Source organism: Setaria viridis, chromosome 3, assembly GCF_005286985.2.
Source record: "Setaria viridis chromosome 3, Setaria_viridis_v4.0, whole genome shotgun sequence".
Taxonomy (NCBI): Eukaryota; Viridiplantae; Streptophyta; class Magnoliopsida; order Poales; family Poaceae; genus Setaria; species Setaria viridis.
Genome location: NC_048265.2, coordinates 29616693 through 29631034, shown reverse-complemented (window position 1 = coordinate 29631034; position 14342 = coordinate 29616693). Strand labels below are relative to the sequence as shown.

General features: G+C 45.6%; 1 protein-coding gene across 1 annotated transcript; it reads left to right on the top strand.

Annotated features, from left to right (window-relative positions):
* Positions 1 to 3959: 3959 nt before the first annotated feature.
* On the top strand, positions 3960 to 6524 carry LOC117846835 (cation/H(+) antiporter 19). Its single transcript, XM_034727933.2, is given in 3 exon segments — positions 3960 to 4203; positions 4303 to 6454; positions 6457 to 6524. Coding segments are annotated over 3 exon segments (2412 nt in total). The 5' UTR covers positions 3960 to 4011.
* The last annotated feature ends 7818 nt before the right edge of the window (positions 6525 to 14342 follow it).

Below are 14342 nucleotides of genomic sequence, written 5' to 3'. Positions count from 1 at the left end.
ATGAAGGTAGGAGCTTCCTCCATTTTTGCGGCGGTGGTGTTAACACAAAACTATTTCTGACGGTGATATTGTTGTTGGAGAAAGAATAAACTATTTTAAACAATCCAAAAAAATATGCAATTCCAGTAAACAAATCAGGAAAAATAGGAGTCCCTAGGCATTTGCAACATACCAAATTTAGGGCCCTCAACCAAATAGGAATCCTTATATATTAGTAACTTTCTAATGTTGTTCAACTTCAGTGAAAAATTGAAATTCGTTAATACATAGAAGTAGGCTAAGCAGAATTTTAGTTTAGAAAGGCAAGTTCTTGTAACTTTCCATCAAGGCATTCTTATTGTTGTATGGTAGATAAAGTTTGTAGAAGTTCCTGGCGAGGCCAAGGCCGATATTATTTGGACTCATGAGTCCGCAATAGAATGTGTGAAGGCTTCCATTTCCTCTCATATTTGTTTTTTATTTTCAAATTTATGATACTGATCGTATTTTTTTTTGTGCATTTCCTTTCAGCTACTTTTTGGACGGTTAGGACTTTGAGGATCTGGAAGGGCATCTTCAGGTAGAAATGGTTCTATTGAAAGTGGGGATAGCGTATGTCTATGTCTATGTGATGCGCTTTCTGGTACAAAGGATATGTATAATGGCCTGCTCATCTTACCTGGAATAGTTCCTTCTATATCTAACTTTGTGGTATGAAAACTAAGATATCTTTTGGGCAAATTCTATATTGTAGGTTTAATCTACTCAATAGGCAGTCGAGACCGGATTCCTACCCCTGCACCATCTTAACATCTGTGCAATCTGCCTACATTGTGTGTATGTCAATGTTATCTGCAATGTTTTTTAATCAGTAATTCAGTACCTATATGCCATGAAATGGATTCTTATTTGGCATGTTTAAAAGTAGGAACCCCATGCTCATATATAATACACACCTTTTCCTTTTATATAACCCAGCTTAATTTAGAATTGTGTGATAATTCATAGTTTAAACATAAAAATAATTTCTTGGCTCAGTAGGTCGTTTCATCTCTTTCTTGATCCTCAGGTTCAAATTTAGTTTGATCTTTTTTGATACATAATAGCTAACATGGCCTCGTGTTAACACAATGCAGTGTAATTGATGATTGATGCAGACTTTCAACAAATAAATTTGATTATTATTACTTAAAGGCATTCTCTTTTATCTTGTAGAGTCCTTCAGTTAGGCATTTCAGCAAATTATGAGGCCTAAATGTAACAGGGAGTCTAAGTAGCCCTCTCATCAATGTTGGCCTGTCAAGAGAGAAATTGGACACAGGCATGTCTATAACCCTTCATTCTATTATTTTCTTTTGCCACGAAAGTTCATTGGTTATCTGACCATAGATGGTTAAAAATAAAAGTTACAACACATTCATAAACAATGATATCCTTTATGAGTGAAAATGTCTCCAGTGACTATGCTGTAAGTTAACACAATCTTGTGTGTTTCCAGATGGTGTATTTTCTCTAGATCTATGCTAATGTCCTCCTGTGCTGATGACAATGACTTGGAAGATGGTAAGGCCTCAAAACTCAAAAGAAAGATATAGAATGACTGGCATTTTAGGGTTCAATCGCTATCTATATGTCTTTAGAAGTTTTTTTTATCATTTAGAAACTTTCATTGAAGTTTAAATTGGATTACTGCAATGTATGATGAATAGCTTTGACAGCTTTGCTCTTTTCGTCTGGAAGGGATCAAATGGCAGAGGACACTTTATTTGGTGCATAAGGTTGAAGTGCCACTAGCTTTATTAAAAATTACCATATAATTTTTCCTCTGTATCTTAGGCACCCTTAGTAAAGGGCATAATACTTTCCCGTCATCGCTTAGGGTTCTTTTGTAAAGGGTAGAATACTTTCCTGTAATTTCAAATGTTCCTCTTGGTCCACTTGAAGATTTTCTTTTCATAGCCTCCAATCAATACTTGATGCTTGATAGCTTACAATTCATTTCACTGTGTTTGCGTGTCAGGTCTTTTTTGGCAATGGCATACTCGGATTCACAAACTTATCCTCCAACATCGAGTGGCACATCAGGTTTTGGCTCGGTTGCCGGTGAGTCCGGGTAATGCCATACTGTACATTATTGCCAGGTTTGTAGTTTTGGTTTAGATTGTTCGTGATCCGGTTGTTGGTTTCCAGTTCTTCTGTTTCCTCTCTTTCTCCCATTCTACAATTGTATCCAATCCAAATGCAAGTGATTTCTGACCGATCTCTTTATTGATCATTTTTTTGGACATGCTCCACTTTAATCACCATTTACAATCCTGTGTTATTGCTTCTCAGGAGTCAGACCTCAGGTAGATGGTTGCAACGTGTTGATATGAAAAATAGGTGGACATAGATGACAGTACTTAGGATGGTAAACGTCTGGAAGAGGGGTGCACTGGATGTTGCCATGTTGTTGGTGTTCGTGCTTTTCAATGATAGTTGCCTGCACCGCTGCATCCCTACACTCAACATACCCGCTGCTAGCAACCCTTCGACAAACTCCTTAACAGGTCTAATTTGTAATATTTGGTTCCTTATCAGTTAGCATCAACAGGAGGAAGCATGTCTGTGACATGCTTGTTAAAAATGCTAAAATGATTCAGCCTTTAGGATCTATATTTGCCATGTGCATCGCGAATGTTGTAACAGATGATTTAGGTTGAGGCCAAATCTAGTGATTAACATGCAAGTTCCATTTTTGTCTTAAAACTCCATGAAGAAATCATGCACTCCATAGAATTTCTTTGTCTTTTCATCTTGTCTTCCTTGTATATATTATCTTTAAATAGAGGTGCAAGTTTCATACCTTGCATGTATATACGTTAAATCTTAACGGAGGTGCACATGGTGCCTCTGTGTTCTAAGATATTCACCAGGTACCTACACGATTTCAAGTAATGAGTGAAGATAACTTCTATTTATGAATTAAGTAAAGTCAATTGGATGCTCATAACTTGCAATTCAATTAGGAGTCTTTGCTGTAGGAAAGTTATTTTTTTAAAAATAATTGTGGTTATTGATATTCCAATCAAAACTTTATATCTTAGGTGTTTGAGCATTGCACATTTAATTGGAAGTTGGGGCAGCTGTATTGCTGTGCACAAACTTCATCGTCGACCACTCCAGTGGCAGGTTCTGATGGCTACCAATGGAAGTTGACTTGTTCATTGTTGGCTTGAGAAGACAACTGTTTTTTTATATACAATGATTTGTGCATGATTGTCCATATGAAAATTAATGCTTATGGAGATAATTTGTTTCGACTGTAGCAACATATGTGTAGTGTTTTTAATATTTGTGCTTATTTTGATATTATTATTGTCTTATGGAACGCTCAGTATATTGTAATATAAATGTTTTGTTACCCGTAGCAAGGCACGGGCACGATCCTAGTTATTATAACTCATCATAATATATTTATTATCATGTTGCAATTGCACGGAATAAAAATGGAATAACTAATCATAATATATTTATTACACGGCACAGTGGCCTTTAACTCCCAATGCGGCACTGGCCAACCGGGCCCATTACGCAGTCTGATAACACATTAACTCTAAAACTTATTTGTCACTCTACGTATCCTCTACGTCCTTGGCGTCATGATCATGACACTGAGACAGTAGTTGATACTTGAAATCATAAACCCTAAAATGAATGTATTTTTCTCTTTTATTTGTAAATACTTCCTGATCTATCCTGTTTCATCAAAAGAATTTTCTTAATGACGCTAACAATTCTCATTCCCGAATTAGTGTGCTGTCGCCTATCGGAACGCGTACCCATCGCCCAGGTGAGTGTCGTTTGTCCGACTGTCCTGTGCCTAAAAATAAAGTATCAAGCATGCTGGCATGCGGCATACCCTCCAGCCCACCACCCCATTCTCCCCTCGCCATTCACCCCTTCCCCAAGTGGTGGTAGGCCAGAGGACAGGCGGGGAGGAGAGGGGAGGAGAAGGGATCATCGCGTGCAGGCCGTAAGGCACGTAGGGCAATGGCTGACGCGATGGCCGAGGCCCTAAAGCCGATGAAGGCAACGTCAGATGGCGTCTTCCAGGGGGAGAACCCGCTGCACTCAGCGCTGCCACTTGCCATCCTGCAGATATGCATCGTCGTCGTGCTCACCCGCGTGCTCGCCTTCATCCTCCGCCCGCTGCGGCAGCCGCGCGTCATCGCCGAGATCATCGTGAGTTGCATCAATTGTTCTTGTCGGTTGTCACCCGCGGCGGTTGCTTCTTGGATGGTTTCGTTCCGGTTGATTAATTGATTTTGTGTGATCTATCAGGGTGGCATCCTTCTTGGCCCGTCCGCGCTGGGCCGCAGCACCGCGTTCCTGAACACGGTGTTCCCCAAGCAGAGCCTGACAGTGCTGGACACCCTCGCCAACATCGGCCTCCTCTATTTCCTCTTTCTCGTTGGCCTGGAGCTGGACCTCCATGCCATCCGCCGCACCGGCAGCTCGACGCTCATCATTGCCATCGCTGGGATCTCGCTCCCTTTCATCATAGGCATCGGCACCTCCTTCGTCCTCCAGCACACTGTCGCTCGTGGAGTCCCTACAGGGCCATTCCTCGTCTTCATGGGCGTCGCGCTCTCCATCACCGCGTTCCCCGTGTTGGCGCGCATCCTCGCTGAGCTCAAGCTCCTAACGACCGACCTCGGCCGCATGGCCATGTCGGCCGCCGCCGTCAACGACGTCGTCGCGTGGATACTTCTGGCGCTCGCCATTGCCTTGTCCGGCAGCGGCTCGCCGCTCATCTCGCTGTGGGTGCTGCTGACGGGAGCTGGCTTCGTCGTCGTAGCCTTCTTCTTGCTCCGGCCTATCCTCACATGGATGGCGCGGCGGTCCCCTGAGGGCGAGCCGGTGAAGGAGCTTTATATCTGCGCAACTTTGGCCATCGTGCTCGCTGCCGGGTTCACAACGGACACCATCGGCATCCACGCGCTCTTCGGCGCGTTCATCGTCGGCATCATCGTCCCTAAGGATGGGTCCTTCGCTGCGGTCCTCCTAGAGAAGGTGGAGGACCTCATCTCCTGCCTGTTCCTGCCACTCTACTTTGTGTCCAGCGGCCTCAAGACGGACGTGATGACCATCAAAGGCAGCCAGTCATGGGCACTCCTCGTGCTCGTCGTTGGGACGACGTGTGTTGGCAAGATCGGCGGCACGTTGATTGCGTCACTCCTCATGCGTGTGCCGCTACGCGAGGCACTCACGCTTGGGTTCCTGATGAACACCAAAGGGCTCGTGGAGCTCATCGTCCTAAACATCGGCAAGGACCGGCACGTCCTCAACGATGAGACCTTTGCCATCCTCGTGCTCATGGCGCTCATCACGACCTTCATCACGACGCCCGTGGTCATGGCCATCTACAAGCCGGCGCACCGGGGTGCGCCGTACAAGAACCGCGCCGTCCAACGCGGCAACCCCAACGATGAGTTCCGGATGATGGCGTGCTTCCACAGCACGCGCAACATCCCTACCATCATCAACCTGATGGAGTCGTCGCGGGGGACGCGACGGCGCGGCATCATCGTGTACGCCATGCACCTCGTCGAGCTCTCGGAGCGGTCCTCTGCCATCTCCATGGTCCACAAGGCGCGGCGCAACGGCATGCCGTTCTGGAATCGGCGGCGCGACGGCGACGGTGACCAGCTCGTCGTTGCCTTCGAGACGTACCAACAGCTGAGCCGTGTGTCGATCCGTGCCATGACGGCCATCTCTGACCTGCACACCATCCACGAGGACATCGTCACCAGCGCGCACCAGAAGCGGGCTGCGCTCATCGTGCTCCCCTTCCACAAGCTCCACCAGATGGACGGCCACATGGAGTCGCTCGGCGACCAGTACCAGCACATCAACCAGCGCGTGGTCCACCATGCACCCTGCTCCGTCGGCATCCTCGTCGACCGCGGCCTCGGCGGTGCAGCCCAGGTGGCCGCCAGCGACGTGTCCTACACCATCGTAGTCATCTTCTTTGGAGGCCACGACGACCGCGAGGCCCTAGCCTACGGCATGCGCATGGTCGAGCACCCAGGCATCGGGCTCCACATGTTGCGCTTCTCGCCGCAGTCCGATGCCTGCGATCGCGCTGCGGACGACACATTCCTTGAGGAATTCCGGACCAAGGTGGCCAACGGGAACGAGTCCGTCCGGTACGAGGAGAAGCCGGTGGGAGGTAAGGCAGAGGTCGTGGAGGCTTTCAAGGCGGTAGGGCGGTGCAACCTGTTCCTGGTCGGGCAGGGAACGCCGTGCGCGCCGCTGGCTGACCGGAGCACGGACGACTACCCGGAGCTCGGGCCGGTGGGTAGTTACCTGGCGCTGCCTGAGTTCTCCACGGTTGCATCTGTACTGGTGATGAAACAGTACGATCCCACGGCGAAGCACTATGACCTTGTCGAGGAGGTGGCCGAAATAGCGGTGGACGTCGACACGCCGGCCGAAGCAACAGGGGCACCAACACCAGCTTCCATGCTGGATGGTACGTGCTGGCGTTAGAGGTATCGTGAACGTATCGAGCAGACAAATGTGCTGCATGATTAACATCGTCTAACGTAATCTGATAGATGTGTAAATGGATGGAGGTATACGCTGAGCACCCCCTTTGGTTTGGAGTGCCCAAGGGCCTACTTGACCCAACAGGATTGTGAAATTTAGCTTTTAAAGCTATGGCCAATCCAAACAGTGATTTTGGTCCAGCTTTCTTACATTTTAATAGCTTGTGCATTGGGGCTTTTAAAAGCTATATAAGCTACAAACTATCTTACATAATATTTAATTATGAGGTGTATCCAAACAAGGCACAAGTTTGGCCAACTAAACCAATACCTTTTTAAATGAAGATATGACCACAAGTCTGTTTAGACCTATCCAGATTCTGGAATCCAAGTTTTAAAAGCTCCACCTGATCTAAACCGGCCACAATCAAGCTGCATCTCCCTAGCTTTTACTTGCTCGTCATTTACAAGCTTTTGATCCAGCATTTACAATCTAGCTTTTAACAATTTGCAAGCTATAAATCATATTTTCACAATCCAGGTCACTAGAGAATTGGCCTTTAGTCCCGATTGGTAGGGTGCATATCTCCCGAAAATCCATCCGGGATAAACCAACCGGGACAAAAGCGGGGGGTCTTTAGTCCCGGATCTTTCAACTGGGAGTAAAGGTCACCCTTTAGTCCCCGTTGGTGTCACCAACCGGGACTAAAGGGCCTACCATGCCAGGCGCGGGACAGGCCCTTTACTCCCGGTTAGTAAAAGCAACCGGGAGTAAAGGGTGCCCCTTTAGTCCCGGTTGGGTTTCCCAACTGGGAGTAAAGGGTTACCCTTTAGTCCCGGTTGGATTTTCCAACCAGGACTAAATAGCGCCCTGCATGGCACCATGCGTGGCGTCTGAAATTTTCATGCATCACGTACGTAGTACCGCGGCCCTTTTGTTAACCTTTAGTAGTTGAGATTTTTTTTAGAATGAAATCAACTAGTATTTAAATGAATGAAATTTGTAATTATACAATTACTATATATATATACACAATTCATATACACAATTTAACTAATACAAATCGATCATAATTAGCGCGTATTATATATACAAATAAATTAAACTAAATATCTATAATCTTACCATTGAGGTGTTGCTGCTCGGAGTGTCGTCCATCGTATTAGGAATCCAATGAGACCTTCACATATTGCCGCTACTCTTTCTTCCTTCAAGAGTCCTTGTTGAATATTTAACATCTATAATTTGGAAATTTGTGAATGTTACATGAATAATTAAATATAAGGAGCTAGAAAATAATTAACTAGTAATAGTTTTATTTTACGTACTTTAAAGTTGTGCAGCGTTATCTTTAGTCCCTTGGGTCCCATAAAACTGTGCATGTGCACACAGATGTAGTAGCCACATAGATTATTCCCGGATTCCTGTCTTAAGCACTTCAGTGTGAAAAAAATAAGTTATGAAATATTCGTGTTATACAATGTAATAAATGTGCAGACTTCATACGTACCGGGAAGTCTGTGTTCCATGTAAGTTTTTCTTTGAATGGACCTTTGTGTGTCCTTATGAATTGTTTCCATGCACTGCGGATTAGAATAATGAATGATATAGTGTAACAAGGATAAAATTTAGGAAACAAACTTTTGCATAGAGATAAAGGTCCACAATTATTACAAACCTAGCATGTCTTGCATGTCTTGGTACTCCACCGGATCTTTCCTTGACGAATCGAAGACAGTGACGTGGCTTCTTTCAGGCTCAATTATAATAAGGATCTAGTGGAAGTTGCGTATGTAAAATATTCAGCATATTAGAGCTAACTAACATTAATCAGGTAAGGAAAAAGGCAACGAAAGTAGACGGTATACACACACTTACTTGAAGTTGTATGGAAGTAGTATGAAATCCTTGAATGTTTGTTTGTCTAGGAAATTGTATACTTCCACCAAGGTTTTTTCCGGCGATAATTGTATCTGTTTTTGTTTAACTACAGATCGATCCATGAAGCCTATATGTAGGTACACCTCTCGTCGGCATGTCTGAATTAGCATCCTACATAAAATGGAAGACGAAGTTAGTACGGTGAAGCACGCCAAAATTTACATGTAGAGATAAACGGACACTTACAGAACCCAAGTGCTGATCAGAGAGACGTCCATGGCATCATGATGGTACACTTCGTATATATACTTGAAGTCTAGCCACAGAACTTTCTCGCCTTCGCTGTAAAAATCTATTGGTTTTACCTTAGGCCGAACATCTCCCTCGAGTCCACGGATGCCATCATGTACCATTGATGGAATTCGTACATCTTTGTTGATAGCTTCCGTACCAACGAAGGCCTTACAAGAGGTTTGCCTAGCTCATAAGACCATCTCGGCTCAGGGGGCGGTGCAGTTGGCATCTCAACTTGCCCTAAACATTCATCAAGTCCCATACCTATTTCTTGCATGAATTTCAATACTTCTGCTTGTTGATCCAAGGGCATTGCTGCTACCCTTTGAGCGTCTTTTTTTGATAAATGCCCGAGGTCGGGGACAGCACCACTGGAAGATGACTTTCCTTTCCTTTTGTCCTTTTTATCAGCCTTTACTAAAGCTCGTTCATAGTTTGATAAGAGTGGTATCCTTTTCTTGGCTCCTTCTTCTATCCTGATAAAAAAGTTTAAATCTCTTCGATTTACTGGCGGTGGCTCCATCTCCCTTGCTTTTTTTTCTTCGGCTTGTTTCTTGAACCACTCACTAGCCTCTCGTTGGATTTTTGCCCACTGTTCCGCATGAGTCATTGCCTCCCAGCGTTCCTTACGAGTCACTTCAGGCTCCTTTGTTTTCTTCTTTCTCTATCTTTACTTGGGAGGCGGTGCTCGTGACTTCTTTAGTGGTGCTGCAGGTTCCTTCATGGGGGCTGCTCTTGGTCCCGGCGACGGTGATCGGGGAGGGGTGTTGTTATTGTCATCGTCGCTCCCACCACCAGGATGTGGTGGAGATGGAGACCTTGATAGAGCAGGAAGCGACGGTCCTGGAGCAGGTTGTGTAGGAGATGACGGTCTCGAGCTATGAGGAGAAGGTCGCTGCTGGGGATCTACGGGGAGCGGTCTTGAGCTCTGAGGAGATGGCTCCGTGCTGGGAATGATGATGTAGCGTTTTCGCCATAGAATGATCCCATGAAGCGCATCTACAAGTGTCCTTTCCCTGTCGCCTCCCGGGAGGTCGAGCTCTAGGCCTTCATATTGGCTATCAACAATTTTCTCTACGCGGACGCTGGCGTAGCCAGGTGGAATCTCCATGCCATAACTGCTCTGCCCCGCCAGGGTTGCTAACGCACTCCCGTACGCTACCTGTACATATAGTAGAAGTAAAAAAGTTATTAAACTCCGATCACGGGGCGTGGATCAATTGACAAGATTGCATAAATATTATGTATAAGTATACCTTAATAGTGAGGTTGACGACCGGTGCATGCAGCTCACATGTGGTGCATTGCGTGATGGCATCCATGGGGAATCGTTGCTCCTCCACGAGTAACCTAGGCGTCTGCGCATCGAGGACCCCTGTAGAAGCACAACTTCTCAAGAGGCGTTGAGAAGGGCTGGCGTAGTTTGGATTCGGCAATGCTCCAGATTGGGCCAACTCTACAACTGCGTGGGCCACTCGACGATTGATTTCCTCCAACATTCTTTCTTCTTGTGCCTGCACTTTGGATTCTAGCATCTGCCGCCAGCTCTCCTCGATCTGTTCCTTTCTTCGCTTGCGGCTTCTATACGATGCGCTGTCGTCTCGGAAAGCAAACTTCCACGGAATGACCCCGAACCCTCAGCAACGTCCTGGGTGCTCAGGATTACCGAGGTCCAATGTGAGCTCATCATTCTCTTGGTCCACCTTCAACCTCCCAGCCTTAGAATCTTCAATGTTCTTCATAAGACGTTCAGCCTTCTCACGTATTGTGTCATTGAAAATCAACGTCCCATCCTCTTGGCTCAGGGAGCCTCCATGAGCGTAATACCAATTTTTTGATTGTTCGTGTCATTCAATAGTTGCAGGTACGATTCCCCATTCGATCAGATCTTGTTCCATCTTCCTCCATTTGGGAATTGCTGTGCCATAACCACCTCGCCCTAGATGATGATGGTAGTCCTTCTGACCAGCATTTGTAGTGTTGGTCAGGATCTTTTTCACACCGTCTTCACTCATCTTATATTCAACAAATGCCTCCCAGTGGTCCCTCAACTTTGACAACACATTGAAGTCTGGAGTTCGGCCCTTCTTAATGTAGTTGTCATCCAGCATCTTCTTGAATGTCTGGAATTGTGTAGCCATCTTCTTTAGCGTCCACGCTTTCACATCCTTTTCAATATATCCTTCGGGGAATGTGAAATGTCTCTTGACATCTTCCCACAGCATATTCTTTTCTATCTCCGAGAGGGCGTACGGATTAGTGCTTCTGCCCTTCCATTCTCTGATGCTGATAGGCACATTATCCCGGATGATTGCCCCGATCTGACTCACGTACTTCTTTTTTTACTTTCTCGGGAGGAACCGGCCTGCCCTCTTCTGTCACTTCTGTGATGACAAGCCTCCCTTCCATCACCTTTGTACGACCTCAAGTCTTCTGCCCTTGCATCGATCCAATGGGCTAACAGTTCAAGATTCATTAATTAGTACGTAGTAGTAATGGTGGCGTGAAACAATACAATTTATATATACCTCGCCGGAACCTTCCGCCATGGCAAGGTATTGCTAGGGCTCATGCTCTTCATTCCCATCGGTGGACATGTTGAGGAACATGTCCGCCTAGGTGCCCTCTTCATTGGTGTACGATATTGGAAGGTTGTCGCCACTACCATCACCAGCGATTATCTACTCCATGAGATACCTTGCAGTCTCGTCGTCTGTTATTTCAACTATTGATCGAAACATACATGGAATTATACATGACAGTCATAGAAATCCCCTTAGTTATATGTACATAAGGGTATATACATGAAATCATAAAATAACATGAATCCCACAAGGCCCGGAATGTTTATACAAATTTCAACAAATTAGTAGTACTTTGTACGAATTTTTACCAAATTTCTACTAATTTCTACATATTTATTGGAATTTCTAGCAAATTACTAAAAATTCCTACTAGTTTTACAATAACATGAATCCCATAAAGTTCGGAATGTTTATATAAATTTCAACAAATTAGTAGTACTTTGTACGAATTTCTACCAAATTTCTACTAATTTATATATATTTATTAGAATTTCTAGCAAATTACCACTAATTACTACTAGTTCCTACTAATTTGATTTTCTAACTAATATACAAGTATCTATTGATTTTCTAACTAATTACTACTAATTTCTATTTATTTTCTAACTAAAAAATAAAAAAGTCCCTTGCTGACGCAAGCCGGTCCGGCTTGCGTCAGCAAGAGCTGTACATTCTCGGCGCTAGTGTCGGCGGACCTCACACGGTCGACGGTGGCCAGGGCGACGAGGTGGCCGGGGCGGCAGGACGGCGGCGCCCGGGGCGGCGAGACGGCGGAGGCGAGGACGGAGCGAAGCAAACATCAGACGGAGGCGGCCGATGACGAGGGGCGATGAGGCGGCGCGCGCGACCGAGGCGGCGACGAGGAGGCCCCGCGACGGACGAGGGCGCAGGGGCAACAGAGGAGGTGGCGTTGACGAAGGCGGCGACAAGGCCCCACGATGGAGGCAGCCGGCGGCGACGAGGTCGAGGGGGCGCAACGGAGGAGGATCCAGGTGGGCCGGGGCGATGGAGGAGGAGGCGGTCCGGGCGCGGGCGAGGCGGTCGGGCGGCGGGATGACGATGGCCGGGGTAATGGGGGACGATGACGACAGCGGCCGGCGAGGGAGGCGGACGGGCGGCGACGGAGTAGGAGCGCAGGATCTTGGCAAAATTTTGGCTAAGTGTAACTGGCGTGGGGGGTAGAAGAGGCTACAGTGCCTTTTATCCCCCCCTGCTTTTATCCCGGTTCGTAATGGCACCCGAGACTAAAGGCCCTTTTTTCCCGGGTCCCAATACCACCCAATATTGGTGGTGGGACCCGAGACAAAAGGGTACGTTCACCTGGCGGGACTGGAAACCTACCCTTTTATCCCGGGTGCCAACACCAACCGGGACAAAAGGGCCCCCCTTTTATCCCGGTTGCTAACTGTAACCAGGATAAAAGGGTACGTCCTCGGAGGGAATCCAAAACTACCCTTTTATCCTGGTTGCAGTTGTCAACCGGGATAAAAGGCCCCTTTTATCCCGGTTTCAATTGGCACCCGGGATAAAAGGTCCTTTTCCCACACTTTCATCTCCCGCCTGTTTTTTGGAAAAGGATTTTATTTATGTTTTCACTGCATTTCAGGATGCAAAAACAAAAAACTTCACATATTTTGTACATGCAAAAATATATTTAATTAGCGAGTATATTGACAATAAGTGTAATTTAGTCATTAATTCTATACCAGTTCGTTTAGCCTCTAAAATAATTATTTTACTGCATCGCTGTGATCAAGAAATTATTCAATTAAATAATTTCAACGCGCAAAAAAATCCATCGATGTATGTGGTTAACATTATTCATGTTTATCTAATAAATCTTCACCTAACAAATTTAAGAACACATGAAATCATACATAGGGTAAATTAAAAATTGTGTCAAGTACTACACAAAGGTCATGTAAATTTAGCACATTACAATACAACCTTGTAAAATTTCTTCTTTACAAAAGTTCCTTGATCATGATCGCGGCATAAGTACGGAGCCTCTTCTTTGGATAGCAAGATGCTTGGATCAACTTCAACTGCGAATGGAGGCATGCCATCAAACTGATCATAATCATCTGATTCGTCTGTTTTATCCTCGACTCCCATGATTTTTCTTTTACCTTGAAGAACTGTGTGGCACTTTGGCTCCCATGTCTCTTCTGGATTTCTCTTGGGTTTGCTACACATGTCCTTCACATAGAACACCTGATGCACATCATTGGCAAGTACGAATGGGTCATCACTGTATCCAATCTTGCTCAGATCTACTATTGTCATTCCGTACTCATCTTTGGTTACGGCAATTAGCTTCACCCAATTGCAAAGAAATAGAGGGATGTACAGCGTTCTGTATTCGAGTTCCCATATCTCCTGTATGAAACCATAATATGACTCCTTGCTATTATTTCTGTCTATGGCATCTATGCGGGCACCACTATTCTGGTTCGTGTTTTTCTGGTCCTAGGCTCTCGTGTAAAATGTATAACCATTTATCTCATAGCCTTGAAATTTCATGATTGTGCTAGCAGGTCCCCTGGCTAACCAAGCGAGCTGTGGGTGAATCTCAGAGTTACCCATAAGTTGTTGGCGCAACCAGGAGGGAAAAGTTTCCATGTGATGATGTGTAAGCCAAGCATCGAATTTGGTCGGGTTTTTGGAAACTACCATCTGCCTGTGCTGCTCGATATACGGAGACACAAAGGATGACTATTGTAGAACAATGTAGTGTGCCTTGTTGAACAAATCAGTATCATTGCTGAAACTTGATTTCCTTCCGAGGGTGCCCATTCCCTGGAGCCTCCCCTCATGGCGTGAAGTTGGAACCCCAATCGAGTCAATTGAATCAATTAAATCAACATAAAACTCGATCACCTCATCTGTTCCATATCCCTTGGCGATGCTTCCTTCTGGACGGGCACGATTAAGAACATAGTTTTTTAGGACTTCCATGAACCTCTCGAAAGGCCACATATTGTGCAGGTATATAGGTCCGAGAATACCAATCTCTTTTACTAGGTGAACCAGTAAATGCGTCATAATATTGAAGAAGGATGGTGGAAA